Source organism: Amblyraja radiata, chromosome 14, assembly GCF_010909765.2.
Source record: "Amblyraja radiata isolate CabotCenter1 chromosome 14, sAmbRad1.1.pri, whole genome shotgun sequence".
Lineage (NCBI taxonomy): Eukaryota > Metazoa > Chordata > Chondrichthyes > Rajiformes > Rajidae > Amblyraja > Amblyraja radiata.
The window spans coordinates 23197919-23213283 of record NC_045969.1 but is presented as its reverse complement, the minus strand read 5'-3'; the positions used below and the strand labels follow the sequence as shown (position 1 = coordinate 23213283).

The window sequence follows — 15365 nt, the reverse complement described above, 5'->3', positions numbered from 1 at the left end:
TGGTCAGCCTGGGGCCATGTCTCCGTAATTCCAACTATATCATATTCCTTAACTACTAACTGCACATTCAATTCATCCACCTTATTACGAATGCTCCTCGCATTACAGCACAAAGCTTTCAGGTTTGATTTTCTTATCTCTCTTCTACCTTTGGCTTCTGTCCTAACCAAAGCTTGGAGCTACAAACCAAAGCTTGGAGATTTCCTTCAGTGCATCGTGTAGGTAGTACACACTGTAGCCATGGAGTAGAGTGAGGGAATATTCATGCTGGAGGATAAACTCCCAGGTATGTAACTGCTTTGTCCACAATGACGTAAAAATGACGCTGAATGGAACAACTAAGAATGAGGCTCGCAAATAGGCTGCTTTTATAACTTGCCATTGTTATAATTCCTTTGATGTCTTTCTTTTGACCAGGGAGTCCTTCAGATAAGTCTAGCTGACTTTGAAAGACCGAGTGAAATGTTGCTTCAGTGGTATCAGCTGCTCATCTTTAGTGGCATGGGGGTAAACCCCGAGCGGAATAGCAGCCAGTTCAGCGGCCCCACAGCTGTTGGAAATCCATCTGACAGTCAAACCAAGGTATTACTGAGTACACATTGATTTGTTTCAAGGATTTGTGCACTAACCTACAAGCCAACCCATTGTCTCCTTTTATATCCCTAACCTTTGTTCCACCTGTATCCACCTATCACTTACCAGACTTTGTCTCACCTCCACCTCTTTTCCAACTTTCTCTCGCCCCCCCTCTACAATAACTCTCAAGAAGGGTCTGACCTGAATTATCATCTATCCAAGTCCTCCAGAGATGCTGTCTGATCCTGTGTTACTCCAGCAATTTGTGTTTTGTTAACAATAACCATATTGAGTGTAACTAAATTGAAAATGCTGGAAATGCTCAGCGAGCCAGGTAGTGCCCATAGAGGGAGAAATGGTCTGAAAGGTTTTAGATCTGTGACCTTTTCTCAGAACTGACTCTTGTTATTTTCGTGTGTATCTCCATAGATACTTTCTGGCCTGGTAGGTTCCCTGCATTCCTTTTTGGCATTTGCCCATTTTGGCTTTGCTGTGTGTATTGGTTGCTGTGCTTACAATCATGCAATCATTGTTTAGGAAGGAACTGCAGATGCTGGTTTAAACTGAAGATAGACACAAAATCCTGGAGTAACTCAACGCGACAGTCAACATCTCTGGAGAGAATGCTGCCTGCCCCGTTGAGTTATTCCAGCATTTTGTGTCCACAATAATTGTTCATATACTGCATTGGACCTGCAAATGTGAAAATTGATGCAGATAAATGGTCAAGTCAAGTTTATTCGTCACATACACATACGAGATGTGCAGTGAAATGAAAAGTGGCAATGCTCGCGGACTTTGTGCAAAAAACAAACAAACAAACTACAAACAGAATGGAACAGAATCACATACCTGTATTCTTTTACATTTTACATATTGTGGGAGGAATGGGAAAAGGAAAAAAACAGCAATTTTAAAAAAAACTGTAGAATGGTACAGTAAAGTTAGTCCCTGGTGAGGTAGGAGTTTACAGTCCTAATGGCCTCTGGGAAGAAACTCCTTCTCAACCTCTCCGTTCTCACAGCATGGCAAGGGTCACACCCCCTTGATCTCAGTTCTGCTTTCGCGATGGAAATTACCTGTGTGTTAACATATTTGTTTTCTTCTGCTGAAGGTGTCGATGCTGTTAGCAAGAACTACTGCCCAGTTGGAAGCAGTGGAGAAACAGTTAGCAGAGGAGAGAGTGAAGCTGGAATGTAAGGAGGAGGAAATGAAGGAAGGGAAACTGCAAGCAGTGTCAGAAAGGTAGGGAGAAATATTTATCTTGTAGTGTCTGAGATTCCACACCATTTTTAGTTATTGGTAGTTTGTAGAGTGATAGATTGAGATTTGATAATTTGCCATGTATGATCTATGACTATTGTTATGGCATCAATCAGGATGGTATATGGTGAACAAGAACACAGAAAAAATGATCTGTCATATGCTAGAATGGACAACACAGGTGAATGAGTTATGGTTAACTGGCCTGGGGCCTTTGTCGCTGTACAATGTTGTCCTGATGCCATATCTGAAGTGGTGGTTACTGTAGCATGTGTCAGATAACCGGGCTTTTACTGTACCTTGATCTATTCTCAGTAAATAATTACTAATAATGTACTAATAACCAATTCCAGCTAGACTTCCTCAGTTTAACGGTGCTACTGGCTTATTCACACCACAGTGGCATAGCGGTAGCGCCAGAGACCCGGGTTAGATCCTGACTACGGGTGCTGTCTGTACGGAGTTTGTACGTTCTCCCCATGATCAGCATGGATTTTCTCCGAGATCTTGGGTTTCCTCCCACACTCCAAAGATGTAGAGGTTCGGAGGTTAATTGGCTTGGTATCAATGTAAAATTGTCCCCAGTGTGTGTAAGATGGTGTTAGTGTGCGGGAATCGCTGGTCGGTGCGGACTCAGTGGGCCGAAGAGCCTGTTTCCGCACTGCATCTCTAAACTAAACTAAACTAACAGGTTATTTTGTAACTAATTGAAATGTGCTAATGCCTACAAGTGGATGTTGATGGTGGTGGTGATTTTCCTTTCTCCAGGAGCTGGCAGGCAGAGTCGGTTGATAGTGGGTGCAGCAATAGTGCCCAACTCAGCCCGCAGTATCCTCAGGTGGAGCAGTTAAGCTGTGTGGATGGAAATGTGGGCCAGTTGCATGAGCTGGTGGATAAAGTGAGCCAATTTGCTTCCATCAAAATGAGAGTTCCACGAATGAAGGTAGGCATTCTTCTTAGACCAGGAATAAGTTTTCCATTCATTTTATCTGCTTTTCGACTTCCAAAGGTCCATGTAAGACCACTACAATTTTACAACAGTGAACTTGGAATGGTGTACCTATTTTTAAGGTAGGATCTGAGGTTGGCACTTGGTAACGTTTCAAAATGTCTTACATGCAGAGCATTAATTAGTCTCAAACTTAATAGCCAGTGAATCTGTTTAGATTAGGAATGTTACAAAATTTTGAGTTTAAAAAAAATCAAGCCTGTAATTTATCCTTATCAGATAAAGCATAAAAATAACTTTAATTTGATACCTAATTCACTTTCATATCTTCAGTATTAAAAAAGCTATGGTCATTTTCATACTCGGAAATTAGCATCTTGTTCCCTATTGCTTTTCCATTAACTTAACACAAAAGCTGTGATCGAGGACAGTCAATTGACATAAAAGCCCATAACTTTCTTAAAAAATAAGAGAACTGAATGAAATTTTCAGTTATTATAGATTGAAGCATTCTGAAACAAATATGATACATCTTACTTGGATGACCTGAAATTAAAGCATATAATTAGTTAGTTACCTAATTGTAGATCATTACAAAATTGACTGTTGTGACAGAAATAGTAATAAACACCCAGATTGCCTCGAAAATTCAAAAATGTGATATTCTCAAGATCAGAACTTTAGTATTATTGTATTCTCCCCTCACCCTAACGCCATCCAGTCAGTGAATCTTCCAATTCCAGCCTCTTTTATTTATTTATTTATTTATTTTTAAATCAAAAATATTTATTCAAATATTAAAATAGTATTTACAATACAACAAAACAAAACACCACCATAATACAAGACGAATCAAATATGCTAAGTAACTGCTAAACAACTATATTGCAATCCTTGTCCAGGATACATTCAACCCCCCTCGGTGCCCAGCGGTCGCGGAACTCCCTCAGGGTGCCCATAGACAGGGCGTATTCCCTTTCCATCCGCACCCGGGCACGGACGTATCCCCGGAAAAGGAGCAGGCAGCTGGCTCGGGTAGAGCCCTCCACCGTCTGGCGCCTTGACTCGCGGATGGCCAGCTTGGCCAATTCCAGCCTCTTAAGAGTTCTCAATCTCAGTGACATTAGTGCCATGCTTTCGCTGTAAAGCCCTTAACTCTAGAATCCCCTCCATCAACCTATCTATGTCTCCATCACTGTTCCTTTCACACACATTAAAATCCTCCAACTTCTGATCACCTAACTCATTTATTTCCTCTTGTCATGTTTTGATTGATGATAGCTTGGGGTGTTGTACTACGTTAAGGCATTATACAATACAGGATGTTGTTAGATCCAAATATGCGACAGCGCTAATCACCATTGTTTGTCCTTTCATTGCTCTAGTGAACTGGAGGACCAATTGAAGAAATGATTGGAGGAAATGACCATAAACACAAATTTGACACTGCATGGTCATAGTTCCACAAGGGTAGAGGTTTAATGGAAAGAGGCAGTTTAATTCCTGTTATAGATGGCTGCTGTTATGCAGACAATCCTTGTGACCTTTCTTTCTCTCTATCTCTGTGCATTCTGAGGGAGCTGATGAAGCCAATGTGCGGCCTTCTGGTCTCTGCCACAGGTGGGCAGGAGGTGCTTGACCTGGTTTGAGACGCTCTTTCTCCATTGGGCCAAGATTTCCTGAGTTAGTGAGATTGTTACATTTTTTGAAGGAGAATTTGAGAACTTACTTGGAACATTTTCTCTGTCCTTTTGCAAACATTCTGGCATGATTGAGCTTGAAGTAGAGGGCCTGGTTAGGGTGTCTGGTGCCAGGCTCGCTGATGATGTGTAACTAAAGCCTTTAGTTCATCTATCTTCCCAAACGATTTCAGGTCAAAACCCTGCAACAGGACTCTATGAGATGTCTTACTCCGATTGCAAAGCCCCTGATGAGACCTATGTGCAATATAATATTTGGGTATCTGCATCTAAGGAAGGATACCCTTGGAACCGAGAACATGAAACATAGGTTCTACAGATTGAGTTGTGGTATGTCATGGGAGGAAAAATTAAGCAGTCTGGACCTATGGTCTCTGGAGAATAGAAGAATGAGAATGAAATGTACAAAAAAAAGTATTCTGGAGCTTTGCAGGGTAGATAGAGGGATAATGTTTCCACTTGGTGTAATAATTAGAAACAGGGGTCTTTCTCAAAGGGGTTTGGCTACTCTGGACAAATGGGAAGACATTTATTTAACCGGAGGGTATTGAATCTTTGGGCTTTTCTACCCGAAAAGGCTGTGAAGGTGAAGTTGCTGAGATTGATAGGATTTTTGGTATGAAGGGAAGTGAAGGATGTGGGGCTAATAGAGGAAAGTGACACCTTGAGGTGAAAGGTCAGCCAAAGAAAAGGTAGGAGGCACCAGTTTATCTGCACCTGATCCAGTTTGTTATGGTTGAACTTTACACACTACTACACATTGACCCTTCGCATCTCTGCGGCCATGATCTGAATGACAAAGTTTACAATTTTGTCTCGCCGATGGTTACAGTCAGAGCAGCAAAATAAAATCAGTACCACTTTGTACTCCACCATTGTTGTCAAGGTAAAACTGGGTGACCTGTTGTTTTCATTCCTTGCAGGTTGATAAGGAGACCAACACTGAAGAACCTTTTCCTGAAGAGGTTATGATTCGATCAAAAGAAAGAAGCAGCCGTCGATCACGTGGATCGCCTTTTGTTCGTAGTAGCACCATTGTCCGCTCACAGACATTTTCACCAGGCGCACGGAGTCAGTATGTCTGTAGGGTAAGTAGCCTACCCCTGCTGTAATACCAAGAATGCACCATTCACCAACTGTAGCCTGAAAGGTTATGCTACCACTACTTGTTGTGGGGGAGTAAGCAAATCTCTCCCGGGCTGTCCGAGAGTCTCCTTGAATAGAGGGTTAACTCGAAGGGAAACAACAGAGGAAATACAAATATCACGAGGAAATAAATTCGTACTCATTTCCTATTTAATCCACCTTCAATATTTTTTAGCATGACTATGAAGTTATTTGTTCCTTGATCACACAGGTGAGTCTATTTGGTATCCAGTTACATTGGAGGATGGTGTCCATTGGGTAGCAGACAGCTAGCAGACCAATGAGGCAGGGTGACTACTCAGCGAATAGGTCTGTGGAGATTGTTTAAAGTCATCCCTAAGTCATAATTTACTAAAGGTGGAGAAAAAGCTTGGAAGAATTCAAGGCTGGAGAAGGTTACGGAACTAGGGAGGGTCAGGGTCATATAGATATTTGCACACTATCACTTCAATTCCATTGTCAGGGCATGCACCAATATGAGCATTTCAATAAATTAACTCATAACCACTTGAAATTCCTCTCCTTCAAGGAATGAGGATATGTAACCTGGTTCTCTCATTTCCATCATAATATAACACCAGAGGAGTGCAGTTAGCTGCTGGAAAAATGATCAAAGTTCATGAATGAAATCAAAAGTGACCCTTTACTGGTGTATTAAGTCTGAAAGGTGCTGTTGTCTATAACTTTGTTCCTGTTACAGCTGTACCGAAGTGACAGTGACAGTTCAACACTTCCAAAAAGATCACCGTTTATCCGGAATTCATTGGAGAGATGCACTCTGCGATATAAGCAGGTAAACAGTCTGGATAATTTGGGGCAATTGTCACTTTCAGGACAGAATCATTGTATTATATCGTTTTTTTAAAATACGCATATACATTCCCTCTGCTGCCACTGGTGGTGATAGTCTCAAATGGATGATAGTCCTTTCCTCCACCACCCCTGCCAATTGGAGCACAGGACTCAGTTGGCTTTAACTCTACGGCCTAATCCTACATTGCCTTTACCCCCATGACAGCACAGCAAGTGCCAGCAGGTGGGAACTGAAACTGTATTTTCATGAGTCAAGGATGTCAGGCTGCTGATGGTAATGATCCCCAGTAATGCATCTACTTTTAAGGTAAAAGGGTACATTTGATTATGTTACTGAGAGCTAGCCGTCCTGCTGATAAACATCAAACGAACTTTGACAGCCACTTGATCTGGTGAATGGGACTTCAGTTTAATGTTCCATCCTGAAGGTGTCACTGCCAACAGTTCAGTATTCCTTTGGCTCCGTGCAACTAAAATGTGTGTTTCTAGTCCTCTGCTACCTATAGCTATGAAAATACCTACAAGTTAACACGTCCATCATTTTGCAGACTTGTGCTCGATTGCCTTTATCCCGTTGTTCCTCTAAAGTAGATCAGTTCTTTCAAACTATTAGGATAACTGAGATTCTTTAAAATATGATTGTGTGGTTCTATCTTGAATGTTTTGCTAGATCACTATTTTAGCTGACACTTGAGGCGAGATTGACTTGCTTCCCTTCTAGTTCTGTGCACTCTGAGGTGGTTGATGAGGCCAACATGGGACTAGCAGACTCCATTGCAGATGGAAAAGGAAGTGCTTGATGGGGCAGGTGGGTGGGGTGTTTGGTTAGTGGTGTCCTCCCCCTCTGGGCTTTCAAATGCTCCCATCAAAGATACTCAAGCATGACCTTGATTACCTTCTCCATTGTGAGATGCTAGCCAAGTCAATGGAGGAGTTAAACCCCTGTCTCACGGTGCAAGTCCACCCACGAGTGATCCCGAGTTAAAAACAAATCAAACTCGTGGTAATCACGTAGAATTAACGTAGCGGAAACGTCGGAACTCGTGGACGTAACTTAGCGACTCGTAACGCTAACGGCAGGTACTCGGGAAACTTATTAACTCGTGAAAATTTTTCATCATGTTGAAAGATTTCCACGTGTCAAATTTACTCTTGAAGGAAAAATTTGAGACTTTTAAACTTGTTGTAATACCGTAGTAGCCCGTGAGTTTACCGTAGTTACTTGTGAGTAACTCGTGGGTTTGGCCTGAGTGCCAGAAGTGAAATGTAGAAGATTAGTCAGATCTTAATGGAATATTTTCAGTGAAGGAGCAAAATGCACTCATTGGGGATTTGAGAAACAGTGGCAAAAAGAATGAACCATGCAGTGTGGGGAAAGCTGCATTGCGAGAGTTAATTTACATAGAAACATAGAAAATAGGTGCAGGAGGAGGCCATTTGGCCCTTCGAGCCAGCACCGCCATTCATTGTGATCATCCACAATCAGTAACCTGTGCCTGCCTTCTCCACATATCCCTTGATTCCGTGACAATAAACAAAACTAAACTATACATCTTGTATCTGTGCACTGTGGACGGCCTACTTCTAATCATGTATAGTCTTTCTGCTGACTGAAGCACGAAACAAACAAAAACTTCTCACTGTACCTCGATTTACGTGACAATAAAATAAACAAAATATTCATCACAGTGCTGATCTCAGGCAGCTGATGATGGGAAATCCAAAATACTGGCACTGTGGCCAGCGGTGGAGTTGCTGCCTTACAGCTCCAGAGACCCGGGTTCAATCTTGACTACCGGTGCTGTCTGTACGGGGTTTGTATGTTCTCCCCATGACTGTGGTTTGTACATTTTCCCCGGGAGCTCCAGTTTCCTCCCACACTCCAAAGACGTACAGGTTTGTAGGTTACTTGGTTTGGTGTAATTGTAAATTGTCTCTAGCGTGTGTAGGATAGTGTTAGTGTGCGGGGATCACTGGACGGCACGGACTTGCTGGGCCGAAAGACCTGCTTCCGCCCTGTATCTCGATACTAAACTAAACTAAACTAAACTAATCCTCAAGAGAAAAACGTACTTTGCTTTTGTAATGGGCAGAGTCTGTGACATTGTTCACACTCTCTTGTGTCTCTGTTTTGCTTTGTTTCCATGCCTGTGAACTGGCTAGAATTTGCAAAGGTCAGCAGTCAGGAAATACTGACTAAAAATGAGGGAGGGGGGTGGGGGGGATTCAGCTACTAGTCTATGATGTATGAGGGCAAGTTTCTTTGCAGATGCAACCTTCTGCCCCGAGCTAAATGCTTCAGATACTCTTTTCAAAAATTCAGGTTCATAGAAAGAAATGTGAGCAACTTTGGTTAGTTTACGGAGTGTCAAAATGAACTGCAGATACCTGTTTACACTGAAGATACACACAAAATGCTGGAGTAACTCAGCAGGTCAGGCAGCATGCTAGTTGAAGGTGGTTGCCGGAGGTTGCAGGTAGTGGAAGGTCTTACTTTCCACTACCTGCAACCTCCGGCAACCACCTGCAACCTCCGGCAACCACCTTCAACTAGCATCGCAACCGGTTAAAAATTACTGATTTTTAAAACGGCAACCTATTTTTAGTCACGGCCGGTTTTGAATTTTTTGAAATAATCGGCGGAACATAGAAGAAGTGGAAACCACTTTCGACCATTAGGGAGACTGACAAAAACCACCGGGAACCGCACGGAAACCTTGGGTGGGGGCGCAAAGTCTCCAGAGGTTTCCGTTCAGGTTTCCTAAGTGGGACAGGGGCATAACTCAGCTGGTCAGGCAGCATTTCTGGAGAAAAGAAATAGGTGATGTTTCAGGTCGAGATCGTTCTTGAGGCTGGGTCTTTTTATAGTGTAAAATAAAACTGCATGGCATCATTTTTACTATGTGATGATTTTTCCACACGTCGATAGTCGTTGTTGGCTTAAGAGTAACTCGGGAGAGGAACTTGGTACATCGCAGAAATGAGAAGTAAACGGAAAACTTAGACATACACGTGGGAACTCGTTTAAACTCGTGAACATAAACTTGGAATCTCGTAGACAACCACGAGTTTGATTTTTTTCTTTCACTCAGGATCACTCGTGGGTGGACTCGCACCGTGAGACAGGTCTATAACACTTTTTCAAGAAGGCTTTGAGAATCTCTATGAACCATTTCCTCTGGCCATTTGGCAGTCCCTTGCCATGACAGAGATCGGAAAAGAGTGCCTGTTCTATAAGTCTGTCCTCAGGCAGGTGGTCGCTCTGGCCAGCTGATTTTAGTCAACTGGTTGTAACTAGAACCTCAGTGCCCTGGGAGAGGGCACTAATGTGGCTAGCGGATCCTGTCTGTGTATTTTGGGGGGTTTTGTGGTGACCATGGAGGTGGTATCTCTCCAATGATCACTGCTGCCTAATGGACCACCAAGGCCACTATATCATCCCCTGTGGGTGTAATTTGTCAGATGCAATCTAACCAACAGGCTGAATAATAGAATAGTGTCTTTGATTTCGTGAATGCTCCCATTAATAAAACATACGTCTGTTTGCTTAAAGAATCCGTTTTCCTTGGCAACATGCTGAGCTTCAACCAATATGAATTATAAAGTTTCCGAGACAGCCATTTGTCAAACAATAGTAATTTGAAGTAGATTTAAGATAATTGAGAGTATTGATGGACGATATTTGTAACTTGCAACATTGTTCGGGAGTTGAAATTTTGATTTTAAAATGCTCATTAATAATATGATTCAATTCTTGGAAAATTCTACTGAATTTTTGTTGGCACTTTTCAGCCATCCTTCAAAACCCCACTAGTTGAACATCCCACACGGACATCCCTGGACTTGGAGCTGGATCTCCAGGCATCCAGGACAAGGCAGCGGCGACTGGATGAAGAACTGAACGCACTGCGGGAGCTGAAGCAGCGGCTGGAGGAGAGCAGGAGTCGGGGGCAGGTCGACCTGCCTCAGTGGATCTTAAGAGACGAGCGATTCCGCAACCTATTGAAGGAAGCAGAGAGACAGGTGTGTGGAAATTGCTTCATCAGTACAATGGGCCTTGCTTATTGTCATTTCTTGAAATGGATTCAGAACAGCACAGTGACGCAGCGGTAGAGTTGCTGCCTTACTGCGCCAGAGACCCTGTTCGATCTTGACTTTGGGTGCTGTCTGTACGGAGTTTGTACTTTCTCCATGTGACGACGTGGGTTTTCTCCAGGTGTTCTGGTTTCCTCCCAATTCCAAAATCCCGAAGGTTTGTAGATTAAGTGGCTTCGGTAAATTGTCTCAACTGTGTAGGATAGAACTGATGGTGGGCCGAAGGGCCTGTTTCCACACTGTATCTATAAACTAAACTAAACTGGCTTGCCCCTAGAAAGCAGAGGGAGGAGTTCAGCGGTGTTATTCTGGCTGGAGGTCTGTGACAAGTGGTTTTCCGCAGGGATCTATGCTGGGGCCTCTGTAGTTTGTGATAAATATAAACAGCTTGGATGTAAATGGAATTCTGCCTGGAATAGAGGTATTAACTATAAGGACAGATTGGATAAATGTGGATTCTTTTTTCTGGAGCGAGCGTCAGAAGTTGAGAGGAGATCTGATAGAAGTATATTAACTTATGAGAGGTGTAGATGGGTTAGACAGCCAGAACCTTTATCCCAGGTGGACAAGACTAGAGGGCATAGCTTCAAAGTCAGAAGCGAGAAGTTTAAAGGAGATGTGCAAGGCAGTTTTTATACCCAGAGAATGGTGGGTGCCTTGGACATGCTGCCAGGGCTGGTGGTGGAAACAGATATGAGAGTGGCCTTTAAGTGGCTTTTATGTAGACACATGGAAATGCAGGGAATGGGGGGATATAGATCATATGCAGTCAGAGTAGATTAGTTTATCTTGGCATCATGTTCAGCACGGGCATTGTGGACAGAAGATCCTGTTCCTGTGCTGTATTCTATGTTCTATGTATGGCAGTCTAGATCAAACAGCTATAGAGGGAGCTTTGTAGTGATGAAACATTAACTTGTTTGTCTTCTTTGCAGAAGTGTTCTTGTCATTTTCTCTTTTTAATTTAGGTTTGTTGCCTCTCTTAAACATTGTACTGTAAAAGGATGTCAAACACGAGAACAGCATGACATGTTGTACTTCATTACTTATTTTCTGGGTAGAATGAAATGTGGACAATATAGCTGAAAGTTAATGTCTACAGGTATGCATTGACCTTGAGAGTTTGAAGGTCGTGACAAGTGTAATTGAGGAAACAAACGAGGGGGGGAAGATTGCCGATTCTTGGGCAGGCCACTGTAAAACCTAATAAGAACCACATACCCTTTCACAATATGGAGGAGTATGGCAGGATTGTCTGCAATGGGCCTGGAATGCATCATCCAGAGTCAAGAGTGTCCCAGATAGAACAATGACATTCTTACTTACTGCAGCACAACAGAATATGTAAACATAGTACACGGTAAACAATATGATAAACGAGAGATAAAGAAAAAGAAAGAGAAAAAAAAAACTCTGTAGCCGAGCCAAAGCTATTGTAGCTGGCATAAAAATTGGATTCCATTTCAAATGCAGCATTACAGTGTGTTTACTTGCAGTGAAAGAAGTGCATTCTCTTTTACAATTGTTTGCAGGCAAAGCAAACAAAGTCGGAACAGCGCCAAGAGCAAGCGGCTGAAAAAATGTTGAAAAAAGCAGCAAAAGAAGTATATCAACTGCGAGGACAAAGCCAAAAGGAGCCTTTGCAGGTTCAGTCTTTCAGGTACGAAGGAGCACATTTTAGTGAATGGTTATGTGTGCATTTGTGGTACAATATTTGTTACATCGAGGCATCACTAACAGTTCCTGAAATGGCAAAGGTTTTGGTCTCAGTGGGGTTGACTAAAGTTCAGTTAAAGGAAGCAAAACATCCTTTCAGTGCACTATGCAGCCAACATTAAGACATGCAAGTGCCCGTGGCTACACCTTTCATTTGTAGAAAGTGGGAGGAATTGTTTGATACGATACGATAGAACTTTATTTATCCCAGGAGGGAAATTAATTTGCCAACAGTCATAAAAAAACACAAAATACATGAAACATGAAATTAAAGTGACAAGTGGAAAGACTTTGGGGATGTGCAAAGATTGAGGAGGTGGGGGAAGGAGAGTCAGTCTACCCCATATAGAAACATAGAAAATAGGTGCAGGAGTAGGCCATTCGGCCCTTCGAGCCTGCACTCCATTCAATATGATCATGGCTGATCATCAAACTCAGTATCCTGTACCTACCTTCTCTCCATACCCCCTGATCCCTTTAGCCACAAGGGCCACATCTGACTCCCTCTTAAATATAGCCAATGAACTGGCTTCAACTACTTTCTGTGGCAGAGAATTCCACAGATTCACCACTCTCTGTGTGAATTTTTTTTTATCATCTCGGTCCTAAAAGACTTCCCTCTTATCCTTAAACTGTGACCCCTTGTTCTGGACTTCCCCAACATTGGGAACAATCTACTTGCATCTAGCCTGTCTAACCCCTTAAGAATTTTGTACGTTTCTATAAGATACCCCCTCAATCTTCTAAATTCTATTGAGAAGTAGTAGTACCCATGACAGAAGGGGGAGGAGTTGTAGAGTTTAATAGCCACAGGGAAGAAGGATCTCCTCTGGCGTTCTGTCCTGCATCTTGGTGGAACCAATCTGTTGCTGAAGGTACTCCTCGGGTGTCTTGGAGGGGGTGAGCTGTATTGTCCAGGATGCTCCGCAATTTAAGGAGCATCCTCCCCTCCAAGATCGCCTCCCATGAATCCAACTCCACCCAGAGGAAGTAGCCAGCCTTCCTGATGTTTGTTGATCCTATTGGCGGCCGCAGCCTTCTCCCTGCGGCCCCAGCACACGGCAGCGAAAAAGATGGCACTGGCAACCATTGATTGGTAGAACATCTGCAGCATCTTCCTGCAGATGTTGAAGGAGCGGAGCCTTCTCAATAATCCAGGCATCTCTGTCCCTTCTTCTACAGTGCCTGAGCGTTCCTGGGCCAGTCCAGTTTACTGTCCAGGTACACTCCCAGGTATTTGTACTCCCTGGTAAACTGCACATCCACACCATTGATGGGGAAGAACACAATCTGTCAAGTGCATGAGAGAGTTAGTGGAAAGGAACTGGATGGGTCTTTGTCCCAGAAAGAAGACGAGGGCTCTAGAACCTTTCTGGTAGGGGATGATGTGGTTTAGAGACTGGACATTCATCGTAAAGATGAGGCAGTTGCAACCAGGGAATTGGACATTGTCAAAAATGTGGAGGCCACAAGAGGTGTCCCAGATGTAGGTGGAAGAGACGAGACATTGGGAGATAGATTAGAGTCATGGTATGAAGATAATTTCTTGTTCCTTTTAACCCTGGGTCCCTAAATTCTTGGTCTCATTATCTGAATGGGTTGACATTCATTTAGATAACATCTGAATGGATGCCAATCAGTCTAACGTAGGTTGCTGACACAAAACGGCATCTATCCATGTTCATCAAAGATGCAGGCTGGCCCGCTGAATTGCTTTGCATTTTGTGTCCTTTTTTGGATTGGTTGTTTTCTTTCCTGAGTTTCTGACTGGCCTCACATCACAGTAATAATAATAATAATGGATGGGATTTATATAGCGCCTTACTAATACTCAAGGCGCTTTACATCGCATTATTCATTCACTCCTCAGTCACACTCGGTGGTGGTAAGCTACTTCTGTAGCCACAGCTGCCCTGGGGCAGACTGACGGAAGCGTGGCTGCCAATCTGCGCCTACGCCCCCTCCGACCACCACCAATCACTCACACACATTCACACACAGGCAAAGGTGGGTGAAGTGTCTTGCCCAAGGACACAACGACAGTATGCACTCCAAGCGGGATTCGAACCGGCTACCTTCCGGCTACCTTCCGGTCGCCACCCGAACACTTAGCCCATTGTGCCATCTGTCATCCTATACTGTAGTAGTACTGTATCTGATGCTCACTGCACCCCTGCACCACCTATAGTATTGAATTATGGACCCACTCCTTACACTGCAAACATCTTGAGCTTTAAATGTGACCTAGACTTTTGTTTTGTACCACAGAGAGAAGATGGCATTTTTCACTCGAGCTCGAATCAACATACCTCCTCTGCCAGCGGATGATGTATGACACTTTACTCTATTTTAACTATGAAGTATTTATCGGTCTCAATTTTACTTATGTGAAGTTACTAGAAAGAACCAGTTAAGTGATTTTTATTAAACACTTGTTGCAAGGGTTATTCCTATACACAATTTGTAAAAAGAAAAAAGGAAAAAAAATACTATATACTTATAAATATATATATATATATATATATGTATATATATCTTTATATATATATATATAGATATATATTATAATTCTAGAAAAGCAGCGAGGCTCTTTTTTATCCTTGTTGTGGAATTAACATCTCTGAAGGAATGGTATGATGTAAAAGATCTAACTAAGCTGTTGTATACTGTTTTTCAGTTTCTGTGCACTCTGATGTATGTGAGCTTAAAAGGCTGGAAGATAGAAACAAGGTCAGCTTAATCATATCCATTGTAATATAGGTTTCTTATTTAAAAAATATTTTCCTTGAAGGAAAAGTCTCAGTTTTAGGTGTATTTTAAGACTATAAAGTTCTGCAGTATTTTTGGGTGCACTGGAATGAAATCTTAAGCTGGCTTTGTTTCTGTTACCTGATGTGAAAATACTGTGCGCTAATTATTAATGTTACTTTAATATGTTTCAAGCCGCATGTATTTCTTCAGCGTTTTATATTCCTCTGTGCCTTTTACACTATGTTGTAACATTGTAATCTTTACCACAACTGTTTATTGTATAAAAAAATTCAGTAGTAACATCTTTCAATATTTTTACTATTAAAATAAAAAATCCTTTATCAGTGATTGTGGAG

The 15365-nt window shown here is 42.4% G+C and overlaps 1 protein-coding gene across 1 annotated transcript in view; it reads left to right on the top strand.

Annotated features, from left to right (window-relative positions):
• The window catches only part of wwc3 (WWC family member 3), a 173565-nt gene extending 158208 nt beyond the window's left edge, over positions 1-15357 (top strand). Inside the window, exons 16-23 of the mRNA XM_033032781.1 lie at positions 418-582; positions 1691-1821; positions 2608-2782; positions 5412-5576; positions 6335-6427; positions 10240-10470; positions 12075-12202; positions 14527-15357. Coding sequence (XP_032888672.1) covers positions 418-582; positions 1691-1821; positions 2608-2782; positions 5412-5576; positions 6335-6427; positions 10240-10470; positions 12075-12202; positions 14527-14593 — 1155 coding nt within the window. The 3' untranslated portion in view covers positions 14594-15357. The remainder of the gene's footprint in view (positions 1-417; positions 583-1690; positions 1822-2607; positions 2783-5411; positions 5577-6334; positions 6428-10239; positions 10471-12074; positions 12203-14526) is intronic.
• Positions 15358-15365: the final 8 nt, after the last annotated feature.